The 16,673-nt window shown below is 42.3% G+C and overlaps 1 protein-coding gene across 1 annotated transcript in view; it reads left to right on the plus strand.

Annotated features, from left to right (window-relative positions):
• The first annotated feature begins 539 nt into the window (after nt 1-539).
• Nucleotides 540-16,673, plus strand: part of BTC (betacellulin) — a 42,632-nt gene continuing 26,498 nt past the window's right edge. Inside the window, exon 1 of the mRNA XM_007086978.3 lies at nt 540-603. Coding sequence (XP_007087040.2) covers nt 540-603 — 64 coding nt within the window. The remainder of the gene's footprint in view (nt 604-16,673) is intronic.

Genomic DNA, 16,673 nt, shown 5'->3' on the forward strand with positions numbered 1-16,673 from the left:
CGCGCGTGGGGCTCCAGGGCGTTCCAGAAGTCTAGAGCCCGCGTCCCTCAGTGCTGCCTGCCGGCCCAGCAAGTGGGCCACCCCTCCGGGAGCATTCTTCTCTGCTCCCCACCTACCTGGCTTACGCCCCAGGGGGGAGGGAAACCGAGAGCCAGGTGCGACCCAGCAGGGGGAGTGGGTGAGCTGGCCCCAGGGCAGCCCGCATGTGTCCTCGAGCGTGGGTGTGGGGTAATTTGGGTGGGAACAAAGTGGAGGCTACCGCGACCGAGTCCCGCGCCTCGCTGGCGGGGTGTGTGCAGAAAGAGCGAGGATAAATAGGAGGCTCCCTCCTCCCAGCCCCACTCCCGGAGCCGGCCGGCCGCCCGCCCCGGGTGTTTGCCCGCCCTGTGGCCGGGGTGCCAGCCTGGGGAGTAGTTTCGTTTCCTGCTGGCCCGAGAGTAGTTTGCAGGCCCGCCCTCGGGCGCCCGCGGCCCGGGAAGGGGCGCAGGAGGAGGCGGGGGACTCGGCCAGGGGCTGCCCGGCCCCGCAGCGTGGGGTTGATGGACCGGGCCGCCCCGGCCGGCGGCGCCAGCTCCCTGCCACTGCTCCTGGCCCTCGCCCTGGGTAAGTGGCGCGCCGGGCACTGGAGCCCCAGGAGGAAAGTCTGGGGTGGAGTGGCCGGGAGGGCGAACCCTGATCCGCGCGGGCATCTGGACCCCGGGGCGCACTGGGGGTTGCAGCTCAGGGGCCTGTCGTAGCACCGTGACCATCCGGCTAGCGCTGGGTTAAGGCTTGGGCACTTGGCACCTAAGGCTGCACCTGTTGGGATTTCCGGAGGGTGGAAGGATCCCGTGGGCCCGGCTGCTGGGGATGCAGACGTGAGCTCAAGTGCCGTCGGGGCAGTGGGGGCGCCTTGACCTCCCTCGAGTGAGGCGCGTGGGAGGCCAGTCCAGCAAAGAAGGAGCAGGAAAGACCGGCCGGAGAAGGACCTTTGGAGGGAAGCAGAGGACCGAGCAAGGTGGTGAGCAGTTTGGCAGGTGTGTGCGCACCCTGGGCGTGTGCGAGAGTTAGAGACTTAGGGGGATGGCTCCTGGAGAGCCGGGCATAGATTCTGACACCCAGATCTTGTCAGGGCAGTTGGGAGGGGCTGGAGGAGAAAAGGAGACACTTCTGAGACCTCAGTCTCCTGCTGCTGATAGGGAAATGGCATATTCTGCCCAGGACACTATCTGAGAAAGGCAGAGGTGTTTTGCTTGGAATATATTATTTCCTATTTTCAGAAGAAAGTGGGGAGGGAAAACTTTTCTTTGTTGAGAAAAATTACACTTGGGCTGTTAGGTTCAGGAGCACTGGGTGCTTTGCTGGTGAGGAAGGGTGGTGGGGATGGGGGACGTCTCTATAACTGAAGTGTCTACATGATTATCACTCCTGCCTTCAAGCCTGGGAAGGACTGGAGGGGTCCATTTCTCACGTGGAGGGGAAAGAGGTGGAATCTATATGGACACTTTGATTTGGCTGTAGTCCTTGGAGTAAGAGAGGTGGCTAGGTGTCACGACCTTGGTTGGAAGTGCATCTGACTTAGGGCTGTGATTAGAGAGAAGGGACTGACTGATTTAAGAAACCCAGCAGAGGAAGAAGTCGGTAACCGTGTGATCGGGGCATCATGTGGAGTCTGAAGAAGAGCAATGGGGGTAGAGAGTTAGGCTCAGAAAACGGTGCTGATGCTTTGGACGGCATCACTCAGATGAAGCAGGTGTTTTCCTCCTCCACCTTGTCTGGACTGTCCAACAGAGTATTGACTGAGAATCTGTTACCATCAGCCAGATGTTAGAGTATATGGAGATAGGGGTGGGAAGAGGGCTCAAGAGATTCCTAAGACATGAGTCTTGCCTTCAAGATGTTATGCTGAATTTGGGAATGCCAGACCCACCGGTAGGAAACAGTAAGAGAAAAATTCATAAAACCAAGGAAGGGCTGGCTCACCAGTGACAGACGGAGTAGGGGAAAAAGCTGTGGTAAAGGACATGAGTGGGTGCTTCGATGCTTGGGTAACATTTGAAAATAGGGAAGAGAGGCCAATGATAGAAGGTGCGGTGTGGGTCGAGATGGGGGAGCTGTGGGCCGGAGGACCTGATTGTCTGACAGGTAAAATCCAGGGGTGAGCAAAGTAAGGCCTGGGTGAGCGCACTGTGCCAGCAGAAAGGTTATGGTAGGAGGGGTTGATAGACATTCTTCCCCCTGTACTATCACATCGTGCTTTATTTTTTCCTCAAAACGTGTCGCAAGGCAGAAATGGAAACAACAACAACAACAAAACTCTACTCCGGTGCTGTTGTGTCTCAGGATAACCTGGTTGTACATCTGCCCTGTTGAATGTTCGGCTTAGGGAACTGAATCTAGGCTCCAGATCCCCTAAGCTCCACTGCTTGCAAAATTCCGAAGGATATAAGTGGTTGGCGTCAGCGTTCCCGTAAAGTGATTCTAGTTCTCTCGCATACACTTAGCTTAACTTTTCAGTCTCGTCCCTAATTTAAATCACATGTTCATGTTATTTACTTTTTGAACAAAATGTGAGCAATGCACTGTGTGATGCACTAACGTGTGTGTGTGTGTGTGTGTGTGTGTGTGACTGTGGAAAGTGCCTTGAGAACTCTGTGTGTGTGTGTGTGTGTGTGTGTGTGTGACCGTGGAAAGTGCCTTGAGAACTGGCCTGGAGCAGACATGAGATCTGGTTCCAGCTGGGCCATCCTGTGACTCTGAGATGTCTATAAATGACAGCTTTCTGGACATTGTTTTTTTCATTTGTAAAATGAAGGGGTTGCTTTAGATGAGCCTACGGTCCTTAGCAACATGACATTGTACTCATCTTTAACTAACATTTCCACTGGGAAGTTTAAGAGAATTCTTTGTACAACACTATTTAACTTCCAGTCACTTTGTAAAGGGATCTTTGTTTCATGCAAACTTTGTAATAACAGAGAGAATCATGGATGCATATTTCTTTGAGAAAGAAATTTCTTTGGGAAAGAGGCAAAAACTGTGCTTAAAGTATTCTTTTTTTTTTAATCTCAAAGCAATCAAACTATTCCTTTTTAAATTCTGTTTTTGAATTCCTTCCTCTCATCCAATTTCCGTGTAAAACTAAAACTGAGGGGCACCTGGGTGACTCAGTTGGTTAATCAGTCCCGCTCTTGATTTCGGCTCAGGTCGTGATCTCCTAGTTCTGTGGGATCGAGCCCCGAGTGTGGCTCTGGCTCCTCACTCTCAGCATGGAGCCTGCTTGGGACTCTCCCTACCCCTCTCTCTCTCATCCCCTCCCCTCTAAATAAATAAATAAATAAATAAATAAACTTAAAAAAATAACAAAAAACTGAAATCATAACCAGTGAAAAAGGTAAAAAAAAAATGTTACCTTTTAAAAATTGAGTTTTAAAATTAAAAATACGTTCCCCTCCTCATTAGAATCAAACACATTAGTGTTTGTAAGTTGGTTTCAGTTCTGCTTGAGAATACGGGCATTCATGCCATTTACCTACCTTCCAAGTTATAGAGCAGGTAGGTGACAGGAAGCAAAATTCCCATTAAACAGATGCAGTAACTGAAGCCCCGAGTGCTGTAAGATTTTGGGCTTTTCCTCTTAAGTCGTACTTCCGGTTTAGAAGAACGGGAGGAGTGTTTTTTGTTTTCCTCTTCAGAACCCCAGGTTTTGCACATAAGCAGCTGTTGCTAATTGATTTTTGCTATTGCCCCATTCTCAGTTGTTGTGTGGAAATTCCCAAATAATTCTGGAAGATCCCACCACGGCAGGCCTGCTTTGTCATGCCCACAGGAGGTGCCCCTGCTGCTGCTTTGGCCTGCCAGTGTCCGTGCTTAAGTCAAAGGCCCTGAGGACAGAGAGTACCTACGTCTGTCCCAGAGTCTCTGCTGACACCACTCGTCCCAGCACCCCCGTGTTCCTCAAGTCCTCAGAGAACGCAGCATGAGAACCTCATCTTGTTTTTTCTCGCTCTTTTACTGTAGTCTGCTCATGCCAAGACATAGGCATGAGTGTCACGAAGAGGACAGTCAGGCGGATAGTCAGAGGCACGGGCACCAAGCTTGTACCTTGAATCAGCTCTCGGCACCACCAGCTTGGCTTGTAAACGTCTCCATTAGGACTTAGCGTCTTCCCAGGAGGGTCCAGACAAGCCAGAATCCAGGCTGCATGCAGTTGGGTCTAAGCCATGGTCCTGATACGCTTCCAAAATTGTTATGACAGACTCCTGGATCTACAAAGTATCCATAAACCAGTGTATCAGGGTCAGGAGGGCTCCGAAGTAATATGTAAGAGGAAAGCAATCTTATTAAAATGGGTATGGTTTGTAATGCTACTAACAGCTAGCATTACAGGCTATTTAGTATCTTTAGTATCCCAGGCATATTAGTATCTTGAAGAAGGAATCTCGGTAGCTCAAATGACTCTCTAATTGCTAAAATTTGAAGCAGTCAGAGGGTTTTTTAGATGGTTGGAGAGAGAGGGGGGATTTCCTCTTAATTCAGATCAGTTAGGCAATAACCTACTTTGATCGTCAGCAAAGTCCACTCAAATAGCCACGAAGTACTTTTGCTCATTCTTTACATTTTTTGAGAATATGTAGCATGTTATTTGGCTGACCTGTAGAGTAGAGGCACTGAGTCCAAAATGGTGATGAAAAGTATAACAAATGTTTGTGTTCAGGCTTTTTATTGAAATGTGCCTGAGTTGGTAGTATAACAGGATGAGTTATTAATACAACATTTCCCCCCTTTCCAAAGTCATGGATTTATTCATTCACGTAGCCTTATTTACTTTGGGGGGGAGGGTGCATAAAGAGCACCCGGCACATAGTAGGAGCTCAAAACATATTAGTTACTTGAGTGGGTGAATGCAAGTGTCTGTTGGTGACAATGCCCAGTCACTGAAAAAACGGCAGATTCGGTAAAGAAAGCTGTTCCATTTCTTGTTGGCAAAACACGTGCACAATCCAGAGATGCAGAAAGACTTGTCTCTTCGTCTTTTTTTACTTGGGACTTGCTTCCAGCAGCGCTAGAGATGCTTTCACAAAAGGACTTGTGTTCTGCCAGTAGGAAGTTTACTTCTGTTTCTTATGTGCTGTACGGGCGGCTCAGAAATGCTATAGGTCTCTCACATGTTTGCTTCGAGGGCAGATCTCATCAGTCAAAATAGGAGTTTTTAAAACAAGTGTTTAGGGGCACCTGGGGGGGGGGCTCAGTAGCTCGATAGTCTGACTTTGGCTCAGGTCATGATCTCATGGTTTGTGAGTTCGAGCCCCACGTCAGGCTCTGTGCTGACAGTATGGAGCCTGCACGGAGCCTGCTTCAGCTCCTCTGTCTGCCTCTCTCTCTGTCTCAAAAATAAATGAACATTAGGGGAGTCTGGGTGACTCAGTTGGTTAAGCGTCCGACTTCGGCTCAGGTCATGATCTCATGGTTTGTGAGTTCAAGCCCCACATTGGGCTCTGTGCTGATGGCTCAGAGCCTGGAGCCCGCTTCAGATTCTATGTCTCCCTCTCTCTCTTTCTCTGTCTGCTCCTGCTCCTGCTCTCTCTGTCTGTGTCTCTCAAAAATAAATAAATGTTAAAAAAATTTAAAAAAAACATTAAAATAATGTTTAGGGGTGCCTCGGGGGCTCAGTTGGTTAAGCATCAGACTATTTCTGCTCGAGTCATGACCCTAGGGTTGCGGGACTGAGCTCTGTGTCCGGCTCCGTGCTGAGCATGGAGGTTGCTTAAGATTCTCTCCCTCTTTCTGCCTTTGTTGCTATCCCCTTCTCTCTCTTGCTCTCAAATAGATAGATAGATAGATAGATAAAGCATTTAAAGGGGGAAGCAGGAAGGGCATTGGATTTAGGGTGTTGTCCAATGGGTCACTTAAAAATGCCCTTTGAATTCTGTGAGGTGTGAGGTAATTTGCGCTCTCGTCTGATGATGACTTTTCCTAACACACATACGTTGCATCGACTGGGCGTAACCGAGTTGCTATATTCATGGCTTCTGCTTGGTATTAAATGGAATAAAAACATTTGGTGGAGCCTATGGAAGTTGAGATAGATTTGCTGTGCAGGCCGACTGCAGTCTGAGTTGTTAGTGTGGAGGAATCCTTACGTGATCTAACATTGTCTGTAAATATCTCACAGCCATCATTTGTCGGGAATGACAGGCCCACATTCCCCTGTCTTGAGGTGAGTCACATAGTCCAGGCCTTTCCAGAGCAGGAGAGGACAGCCTGCCTCTGCCTCCTACTCCTGGAAGCCTAGTGGGAAGGCCAAGAACTGTCATCAGAGCTGAATGAGGCCCCTTTAGGAGGATTCACCTTTGACTTTTTCAGGACCACCTTCCCACTGAAATGCCATTCTGTGTTTCTGACACTTGACTGGTCCCGTCTCTTAGAGTGCCCGACCCAAGATGTTTCTGATGACACAAGCAGATACCTGCTTGACCTTTGGTGATGGAATCTCCACGTAACCCTTTACATTTTGGGGATGTTTACAATTGAAGAAGCATTTTCGTGTCCTCGTCTCATTTGATCTTTACACCAAAAACAACCAGAGGGCAGTTATGTGGTATGCACGCCAGGCACTAGTCTAGAACCTAATGACCCGTTGTATCCGTATGACGCTATCCATCTAACACACAAGCTACACATCGTTCCCGTTCCCATTTATACAGGAGGATATGAAGCACAAAGGCATTAAGTAACTGGTCTAAGATTCTGGCTCTATGAGCGTGACCTGTGGAAGATCAAGTAACGGTGCCTGGATCGTAGTCGGTAAATACTTGTTGCTGAAGGAGGTAAACAGAGGGGAGATGGGACAATGATATGTCATTGCATTGCAGAGGGAGCATTGAACTTCATCCTAGACGTTTTCTACCATCTTTGCTTTCCCTTGCCGCCTGCCCATGTATTTGTGGTATCCCCAGCTCTGGATACACCTCAGCTTCGTGGATTCCTGGCTCTTTATCCCAGCCAGGAAACCTGCCTGCTTATATTTTAGGCCCAGGCCATCCTAGCTGATGGTGAACAGTTGGTGGGAAAAATGTTCCTAATTGAATCGCAGGCCTATAGCTAAGAATGGCTAAAAAGAACATATCCTGAGGCAGTATGGTGTTGAGGTCAAGAGTGTAGACTCTGGGATGGGCGATGTCTGGACATGACCCCCAGATGCGGTGACTTACCAACTCCTTAACCTTGGGAAAACCTTTTAAACCCCCGGGCCTCAGTTTCTTCATCAATAAAGGCCAATAGTGACAGAACCAAGGCTATTGTATGGTTCAATTAGCTAGTGCATAAAGCACTTAAAATGTGCCCAGAACATAGTAAATTCTGGATGAACATGGGCTACTATAATAGATAATAGGAGATTACAGAAGAAATGATTAATTATAATCTGTGTATTTTTAAAATTGTGGGTATTTTGATTTGGGGTACTTCTTTCATGTAATCCAGGTCAACCAGTTGATAGGGTAACTGTCTCTTATCTTTACTGAGAAAATTCCTTCTCCCACTAGTTATGAAATAGGAACTAGACAAAAATTCTCAAGAGTTCTATTTGACTGCTTTGTTAGAAAGGAACAAATGTAAAAAAATAATCCTGCAAAAGCAAAATGCATGTCTGCTTTCTAAAAATGTCTCTATAGATTCTTCTTCATCTGCCAAATTTGATCCTAGTTTTATGCCATGAAAAGCTTCACAGCACTCGCCTGGCATTGACACTGAATCCCAACATCTTAAGGTTGAACTAGACCCAAAAGGCATCCTGCACCAGCAAAGAAACATGAAATATTTAGGAGATCTTTTTAATATTTTAGGTACTCTCATCAAAATGGGGCTATGCCACTTATTTGAATTATACAACTAATTGCCTTAATTAAAAAGAAATAAAACTCATCTTGGCAGAATGGATGATAGCACAGTGTCAAAATTTGTTTCTAAAAAATCATAAAAATGGAAAAATAACTAGAAATTATTTTAGGGAGTGCTCTCGTGACAAAATAATTTTTTTCAGGTTATAAAGTGTAAACAGCTATGCATAAATATTGTTGTTCTACAATATTGTCTTGTAACATTGAGGAAGTTATTTAATCTCCTTGTGCTGCACCATCTCATCTATAGAATGATAGTGATAATGATGTCTGTCATCTAGGGATACAGGATTGTTTTGAGGATAAAATGAGATAATTCAAGAAAAGATTTTAGCAGAACAATTGGCTACTAAATGTTCAGTATGTTACTAATATTCTCCCATGTAGATAAATATTTATGTAGATAAGTTATTTCATAGGTATTGACTGAAGAGGAGAAATAGAATCATTGTGTTTTTTAAGCCAATTGAAGTATTAGTGTTTGTGCTTTGATCAGAGGAAATTGCTGTAATATTCACCACTGGAAGCAAAGGGGAAAAAAACAGGAATCGGCTCCATCATAACCATGCTTTCAATAGTGCTTTAAACAGTTCCATTGGAATGTAAGTTCCATCATGGCAGAGATTTTTGTGTGATTTGTTCACATCTGTATTCCCAGAGCCTAGAACAGTGCCTGTACGTAGTAAGTGCTCAATAAACATTTGTTCAGTAAATGAATCTGAGTGCCCATCAAGGAGTCCTCCTAGACCAGTAGCTTCTCATAGTGAATCACAAAGATCATGATGTAAACTTTGTGTATACACACACACACACACACACACTAGCTCCTATATTCAAAAACAAAGAACCCTTTATGTCTTCCAATAACTGTTTATATTTCATCTTCACTGTCTCTGAATTTGAGAACAATGACTTATTTTAGGTAATTCTTCACTTGGATGGAAGCTCTGCCTGGTTTTACTGAGTAAGCTGACCTGATAGAATGAGATTTGCTCATGAAATTTTGGTATTGACTGTCACCACCAGCAAAACATGAACTTACCCAAAAGCAAGGGTCTCTTGCCAATGGCATAGTGTTGGGGGGGGGGGCTGTTGGAAAGTACTCTTTATTTCTAAACCATGTAATAATAAAGAAGACATAATCTAAAATTTTTTGCTAACGTGTGTCTAATAGCATTATAAAATGTGTCTAATACTGTGTTTAGCATTAAGGAGAATGGTCTAAGTATGTCATTGTCTTTCCACAAAGAGTTTGCATTATAATGGGAAAAATGTTCATCAGAAATGAATACCTAATAATGTTCAAATTACATAGTAAAACCTAAATATGACCTTAGAGAAGGAGAATCTGTTATGGGCTGGAGGGATTGGGGAAAAAAAAAATCATGAAGGAAATAGGGACCTGCGTTAGTGTTTCCATGATGATGGTGGAGGAAACAATGGGAGAAAAATTAGAAAGTGGACAAATTAATAATTACCTTTTCTTTGTGGGTGCAGCAGAGAGTGAGCAGACCCAAATGTCTAGAACAAAGAGGTAATTTTGTTTGGTATTGAGGGAAATGTTGACTGGATAAGGACCTGGTTTCCAGGATGAGAATATTAGTTAGGATCCTGAATTCTTGATGCAGTGCCATTTTTGCAGGATTTTCTAGGAATTAGAGCCAGAAGATTTTGTAATTTAGATAAATACATGCATTTAGTTATACGTTAAGACTTTAACTTTAAAATGTTACATGGTCTCCTACCTGGGGAACTTGTTTGAATACTATGGAAACATCCAGATTCCATTTTACTGCATGCCCTGTAGCTTGGTGAAGAGCTGACCTCGTCCCTGTTTAAGTCCAGATTAGAGGCTGACCTGAGTGGTTTGTTTCTCATTCCTAACCATGTACTGCTAGGCTTTCCATGGTTGAGGGTGGCTTTTAATCATGAGGTGGCCCCAGGCCTATCTTAGAGTAGCAGATGCATTTGGTGAAAGAGGCTAATCCAAGAGGACCGATTCAAGAGCGTTAACTCCTGACCATAGAACATTTAGAGAAAAACAGAAGTGAATGAGTTTAATGTGCCTAACTCTTGATAGAGAGAAAGCACATTAATGGAAAATTGGTGGAGTTAGAACGAAGTGTTGAGTTTATTTATTCTTCTCACTGGCTCCCCCACCCCCCTTTTCTATGACAGCTTCATTCTCTAACATTAAAGATGTCATTTAGTGCCTAACTCATGTCAGAAGGCCTCCTTCTTGGGAGTGTAATAATAATGGATAATGGGTAGCTATTGTAGTATTTTCAATAGGGGATTAATACAGGGAATGCAGTGGTTTTAAGATTGCTTTTCATTTGCAGAATGGATCAGATGAGGAGAGGTTAATAAGAGGCAAATAAAGCAGAAGCTACTGTTTTAGGCTAGGAAGTAGCCTAGAAAGTCTGGACCAGGCATCGGAGAGAAAAGAATAAATTCAATAAATACTTTTAAGTAAGAATTTATGAGACATAATGACAAGTCATGTGTAGGTAAGAAAGGGGAAAGAGGAATGAATTAAAGTTGTCTCCAAGACTGCTAACCTGAGAGAGAAAAAGAATTTATGATGCCATATGTGAAATAAAGCTGCTTTTTGTTTTTTTGGGGTTTTGTTTGTTTGTTTTTTGTTTTTTTGGTGGGGATGTGAAATGATTTTGAGATATTCAAATGTCTTACTTATGAGCATTTGGAAATGTGGAAATTGACTTCAAGTTAGAGCAGTGGGTCCCAAATCTGATTGTTCTCCCAAGAAATGTAAAAGGTACAAATTATCAGTCCTCTTCCTAGACCTGCTAAAGTCTGGTAGAGATGTTCCCATGAAACTAAATTTTTAAAGACTTTACAGGAGAAAAAAAACCCAAGTATTTCTTATGGAATAATTGCAAATAATGTGTGTAGATTCTCCCCCAGGTAGGGAGTAGAAATTAATTCCTTGCTCTGTTTGAGTGTAGGCTAGTTTTAGTGACTTGTTCCCAAAGAATAGAGTATGAACAGGAGAAAGAAAATGGTATCTTTACAGTGTAAAAATCTGGCAAATGCTACTTTAACTAAGTGGCCAGGATTAACATAACAGGGTTAATGATGTCATATAAATATCATGTATCTTTCATATAATGTGATGAGGGAACACTTCTCTTTAGTGTTGTTCCTAAAATCCATAATCCCAGTCCAATCATTACAAAAATACCAGTCAAACCCAACATTGAAGGGAATTCTACAAAATACCTGACCAGTACACATCAACTTTGTCAATGAAATCATAAAACTAGCAAAACAAAGCACAGAAAGAATGAGAACCGGTCACAGACCACAGGAGACTAGGAAGCTTGACAGAGAGAAAGCACGTTAATGGAAAGTTGGTGGCATTAGAACGAAGTCTTCAGTTTAGTTAACAGTAATATACCATGTTGGTTCTTCATTTTGATAAATATGCTACCTCGAATGATGACATTAGAAGAAAGAAAAGTAGGTGAGGGGAGTACAGGGGTACAGGAATGCTCTGTATTTGCAACTAGTCTATAAACCCAACATTATTATGAAATAAAAAGTTTAGTACAAAAAAAAAAGAGGCTTTATAGGAAATTCTAATGGCTACCTAGTTTGGACAGTCACCTGGTCAGAAAATACGGCTAAAAGCATAAAGTAATTATTTAGCTGATTATAATTTCAGGATCTACCACAGTGCCTAGCACATGATAAATTCTCAGCCAATATTTATTTAAATACTGAGTCCATGGGTATTTTGTGATATTGTCTGGCATTGTGAAAAAGAATACCAAGGCAAAATCATAGCAATAGAAAGTAGAATGGTGGTTGCCAGGGGCTGGAAGAGGCAAGAATGGGGAGTCATTATTTACTAGGTAAAGCATTTCAGTTTTGCAAGATGAAAAAAGTTCTAGAGAGGGATGGTGCTTATGGTTGTACAATGGTATGAATATGTGTAGTAGCACTGGGCTGAACACTTAAAGATGGCTAAGGTAAAGAATTTTATGTTATGTGTGTTTTACCACAATAAAAACATTTGGGAAAAAAAAGACTGAGAGTAGAGTGCTGGTGGCACCAATTTTTGTGGTGTGGGAGACAGGAAAAGGGTTGGCAGAGTTGAGTGAAAAAGGAAGGACAAGTCAGGAAGCCAAGAATGGGGGTGGATTTTAGATGGAAGATTTGGGAAGGTCAACCATATCAAATACTGTGGAGGAGGAGGAGGCTGAGGATCAAGAAGATGCCACCGGTGGGTGAGCTATGAGGAAATCACTGGTGCTCTTAAAAAGTCCGAGACAAGACACTGGTGGTAACTGAAGACACCACCCCCCCCCCCCACACACACACATGACTGAGAGGATAGAAGTTGAAACGGTGGGTAGAAAAGAGAAAAGTTTGGCTTATGAGAGCCGATTTCACCCCACTGAAAAGGTGTCTCAACAAAGGTTTCCTCTGTGCAGTTCAGAGGGCACAACTTGGATTAATGAACTAAAATTCCAGGAAGACATCTCTCACCTTAATTTTCTCCCGTGTGGAGCTTTGAAAAAAGTGGAATCAGCTGCTTGGGATGTGGTGGCTTCCCATGCCTGGACATGTTTATGGTCTGCTTACACTTATGGAAGTTGTGTAAAAATGATTCCCGAGTTAGGTAGGAAGTGTGTCAAATGACCAGCAAGGGTTCCTGTGTCTCTGTGAACATACATCATGTTACTGCACTTTGGGAATGCTTTGGAGTTTGGAAGATAGGGTTTTAAATCAAGACACTGTCAGAGGACCTCTCTGGGAAGAGAAGAGGCGGGACACTTGGAGCCTTGTGAACCAATGGTGTTGAATTTTGAAAAGTAGCTTGAGTTTTTCCTTCCTAAACTGTATTCAGCGACCTATCTTCTCATGAATGGAGATATCAAGGTTAACATCATCAGTGATGTCATGTGGGTATCATGCACTTGTCACATGATGTAATAAGAGGATATTTTGGGATTTAGAACCAATACCATGCCCAGGCTATTTTGACCTTCTATTTTACCATTTATTAGGACAATGATTTATCAGTGGGGATCTGATTATGAATACAAAAAAAAGAAAAGAAAGAAAAGAAAGAAAACCCAAAACCTCTGGCATAACTTTAACTGATAAATTGTATTGACAAAAGTTTCAAATGTGATTCTTTCAGGAGACACATGTCTAACATTGCCATCCTTTGGTAGGAAACATCTATGTGGAAATCCTATAATCACATTTAGATACCTGACAATTGTAATGGAGGGTACAAACAGTGGCTGAATGTGTGATTTAGATGCAAGAAGAAACTACACCCAAGAATAAGCTATGCTTCCCATTTGCCTTTGTAGAAGCCCAACAAAGGAAACCCGTCCCTTTTTCTTACTGGTGTCTATCCATCAGCATTCACCACTATTAAATACTTCTTAAGTGGTTTTCTAGACTGGTCAGATCCTTCTGTTGGGAATCTGTCTTTCAGGATGTGGTGAACAGACACTACAAAGCTTTGTCTGGAAATATGTGGTGTGACCATGTCTTAATGCATCTTATTTTCCTAGGTCACACAAGGAAATCAATTGAATTATTGCACAGTCACACCATGCACATCAAGAAGGCCCTTGTTCTTAATACTCTTGGTGGAATTCTTCCCTCCAGCTGGACAGCTTTACTCATTATCTCCCAAACACACTACACTCGTTTCTATGTCATTGACTTTGATTCAGTTTAGTTCCCAATCTCTGAAACTTTTCCCTATGATTTCTCCAGCTTAACACATTGCCTCTTTTTGGGATTCCAATAGAATCTGTTTTCTATATGCCTGACACTTAAACTATATGGCCTAATATTTCTTTCTTTCTTTATACTTTTGATCTCTGCAAATAGTTTTATTGGTAAAGAAAATAATTTATTAATGTTAAGTTGGATTGGCTTTCCCTAACGCATTTTTAAGACCCTAAATTCTGGGGCTTTTTCAGGTTGGGTAAGCATCTACTCTAAAATTCTATCTTCTTTTCCTTACCATTATTAAAGTTTGATGACTGTTTCGCCATGGGTCAGAGACTGTGTTATCACTAAATCCAGAGGCCAACTCCACATTTTCTCCTCATTTTGCAATCGGATTATCCTCCCTGATAACAAATTGTTCTTTTGGTTGGTTCCTTTCGCCTCCTCTCTATGGACTACTATGGAAATTCAGTGAGCCAAGAGCTTTTCATTTAAAGTATTATAATGTCTGACTGTCTGGACTGGTCTTATCATAAAGGAATGGGAATCAAAAAGTCAAGTTTTGACAACTGATGATTTCTAAGAAACTAGCTCTAGGTTATTATGGGGCTCCCATTCAATTTAGTCATTGTCACAGATTTAATAATGGTCATGGTGAGAAAAAAAGAGGTTGATTTACTGGCAAAGGCATTATTGTAGTGTTGACAGTTTTCAGATATATTAGTTAGTTTATGTGTGACAGGTTGTTAAATTATTTCCCTCTCTGGGCTTTAAAATATGAGATTGTGGAGTACTCTTATCAAAAAAGTGTTATCCATCATTCCTTAGCCTTTCTTAAACAGCAAGATACTGTTTCTGCCATTTGGGGTAAAATTTTACATTGGAGAAGGAAAGAGTTTATATTTTGATTTCTTAATTTTGAATGAACATAAAGTATTTGTGAGGACCCCCTTATTTTTTTCTGTCCTATCACTGCTTCTCTTCCTAGCTCTGAAAATCCAGAAGCCTGTCCTTGAGTTTTATAGCATATGCAGTTTTCCAGGTGATTTGAGAGATCTTGGAAAAATACATCCTTATCTTAGAACATGTCTTTCCGTGAGATGTCCTGATGCCCCAAATCCTCACTGTCCTGGGACTCAAATATTACACCCCTCTTAAGAGTCTTCGACTATTTCCCTTATATATGCTCAACTCCCTACCCATAGCAGACTGCCGTTCTTTTTTCTTTTAAAGTAAGCATTTGTGTTTTTTTAATGTTTATTTATTTATTTTTGAGAAGGAGAGAGAGACAGGCAGAGAGAGAGGGAAATAGAGAACCCCAAGCAGGCTCCACATTGTCAGTGTAGAACCCGATGCAGGACTCAAACTCATGAACCATGAGATCGTGACTTGAGCTGAAAACAAAAGTCAGATGCTTACCTATCTGAGCCACCCAGGCACACCTAGGTTGCCCTGTTTTTGGACTTGGATAACACCATGTCCCAGGACATCAGTTCTGGCCTCTCATTCAGCAAGGGCCAGAGATGGAAGGAGTTAGCACTCATAGGGAATTTTGTCCAGGAAATGGGTGATGAACGTGATTGAGGCAGATAAATTTCTCCTTCATTCTTTGTTCCATGATCTACTTCAAGATGCATTCTTTAAAAATGCTTTGTATAGCTTATGTATGAGTGAACGTGTTGTCTGAACAAATTTCAGTGTCTTTTTGTGGTGCAACTTGGAGCTGCATCAGTGTGATGAGTACACACATTGCATTCATTGCTTTGCCTTCTTCTTTGCTTCATTTCCTTTTTTTTTTCATTGTCATGACCCCAGAGCATGTACCTCCCAAATAAAGTCATAATCCCTTCATTTGTATCTCAGACTTTGCTTTCTAGAAGACTCAGGTTGAAGCACTTGATTTTAGAGTATTTGAGTTAAGCCATTTCTCTCCTTGTATATCTGCACTGAAAGCAAATACATTTGGAAAGGAAATTATATTTAAAAGCTACCCTCTATTTGGAGGAATTTCAGGCCAGGACAGAGATTCTGGTTTATAGGAGGGCGAAACAACAATGGAAAAAGAGGTAGTTAACAAAAATGCTGGAAGAGAACACCAATGTCAAACTTCACCTATTTCAGCTTTTGTCTCAGCCAACCACAAGCCCACGATGATAAACATCATTCCATTCCCTAATAGTTTTTTCGACTGCATGTTAAACATTATTTCTTTTTTTCACCTTAGAAAATTCTCTCTGTATAGTACGCATACTCAGGATTCTGTTTTTCTTCTTGACAATGAAGATACAATGAGAAAATCCCCCAGATCCTGATAGCTTTTACTCTGAATGTTGATTAAAACTTCGAAGACTGTATGAACTTTATTTTTTTTAACTAGAGATATGATTTATAATCCACTTGGTTGTTAGACAGTACCACCCCAAGGATCTGCCTTTATCTATTGTTTTTGTATCACTGATTCACTTAACCAACCAACTGAATCAGTAATCCCATCAGACATACACAGTGTGCTAAATCAGGAGCAGAAGTGTCCTGAGAATACAAAGAAGCATACAAGTAGAAGATGCCATATTTCTATTCATCAATTAAAAATTCTGGAAAGGAACAGTGCGGGGGGAAGGTCAACATACAGTTTTGCCTCGCTAAGTACTTACATAAAATTACACTGTAGGAATGTGGTATGTGGTATGCATACATATATGTGTAGGTATCTTTTGTACTTTATTTCATAACCATGTTTTATACATGGATCAAATCACAGCATAGATGTAGAAAAATGTCAACATCCACTTATGAGAATGATAATTTACTGTTTTACCAGAGTAATTAGAATTCTCTTTTTTACTTCAGGTCTTTATAGCTGCCACCGTGTGGAGTACCTACCCTGTGCCAGGCGTTACCAAGGTTAATAATTCATAATTTATTTTTCTTTAAGCACATAGCTCTATCTCTACCATGTAAGTTACTTATTATGGGCCTCAGTTTACAGATGGAGACCCTGAAGTTCAATGTTCAGTGTCTTAATCATAATCACAAAGCTAGTGATGAGAAGGTGTATCCAGGATTCAA

Source organism: Panthera tigris, chromosome B1 (assembly GCF_018350195.1).
Source record: "Panthera tigris isolate Pti1 chromosome B1, P.tigris_Pti1_mat1.1, whole genome shotgun sequence".
Taxonomy (NCBI): domain Eukaryota; kingdom Metazoa; phylum Chordata; class Mammalia; order Carnivora; family Felidae; genus Panthera; species Panthera tigris.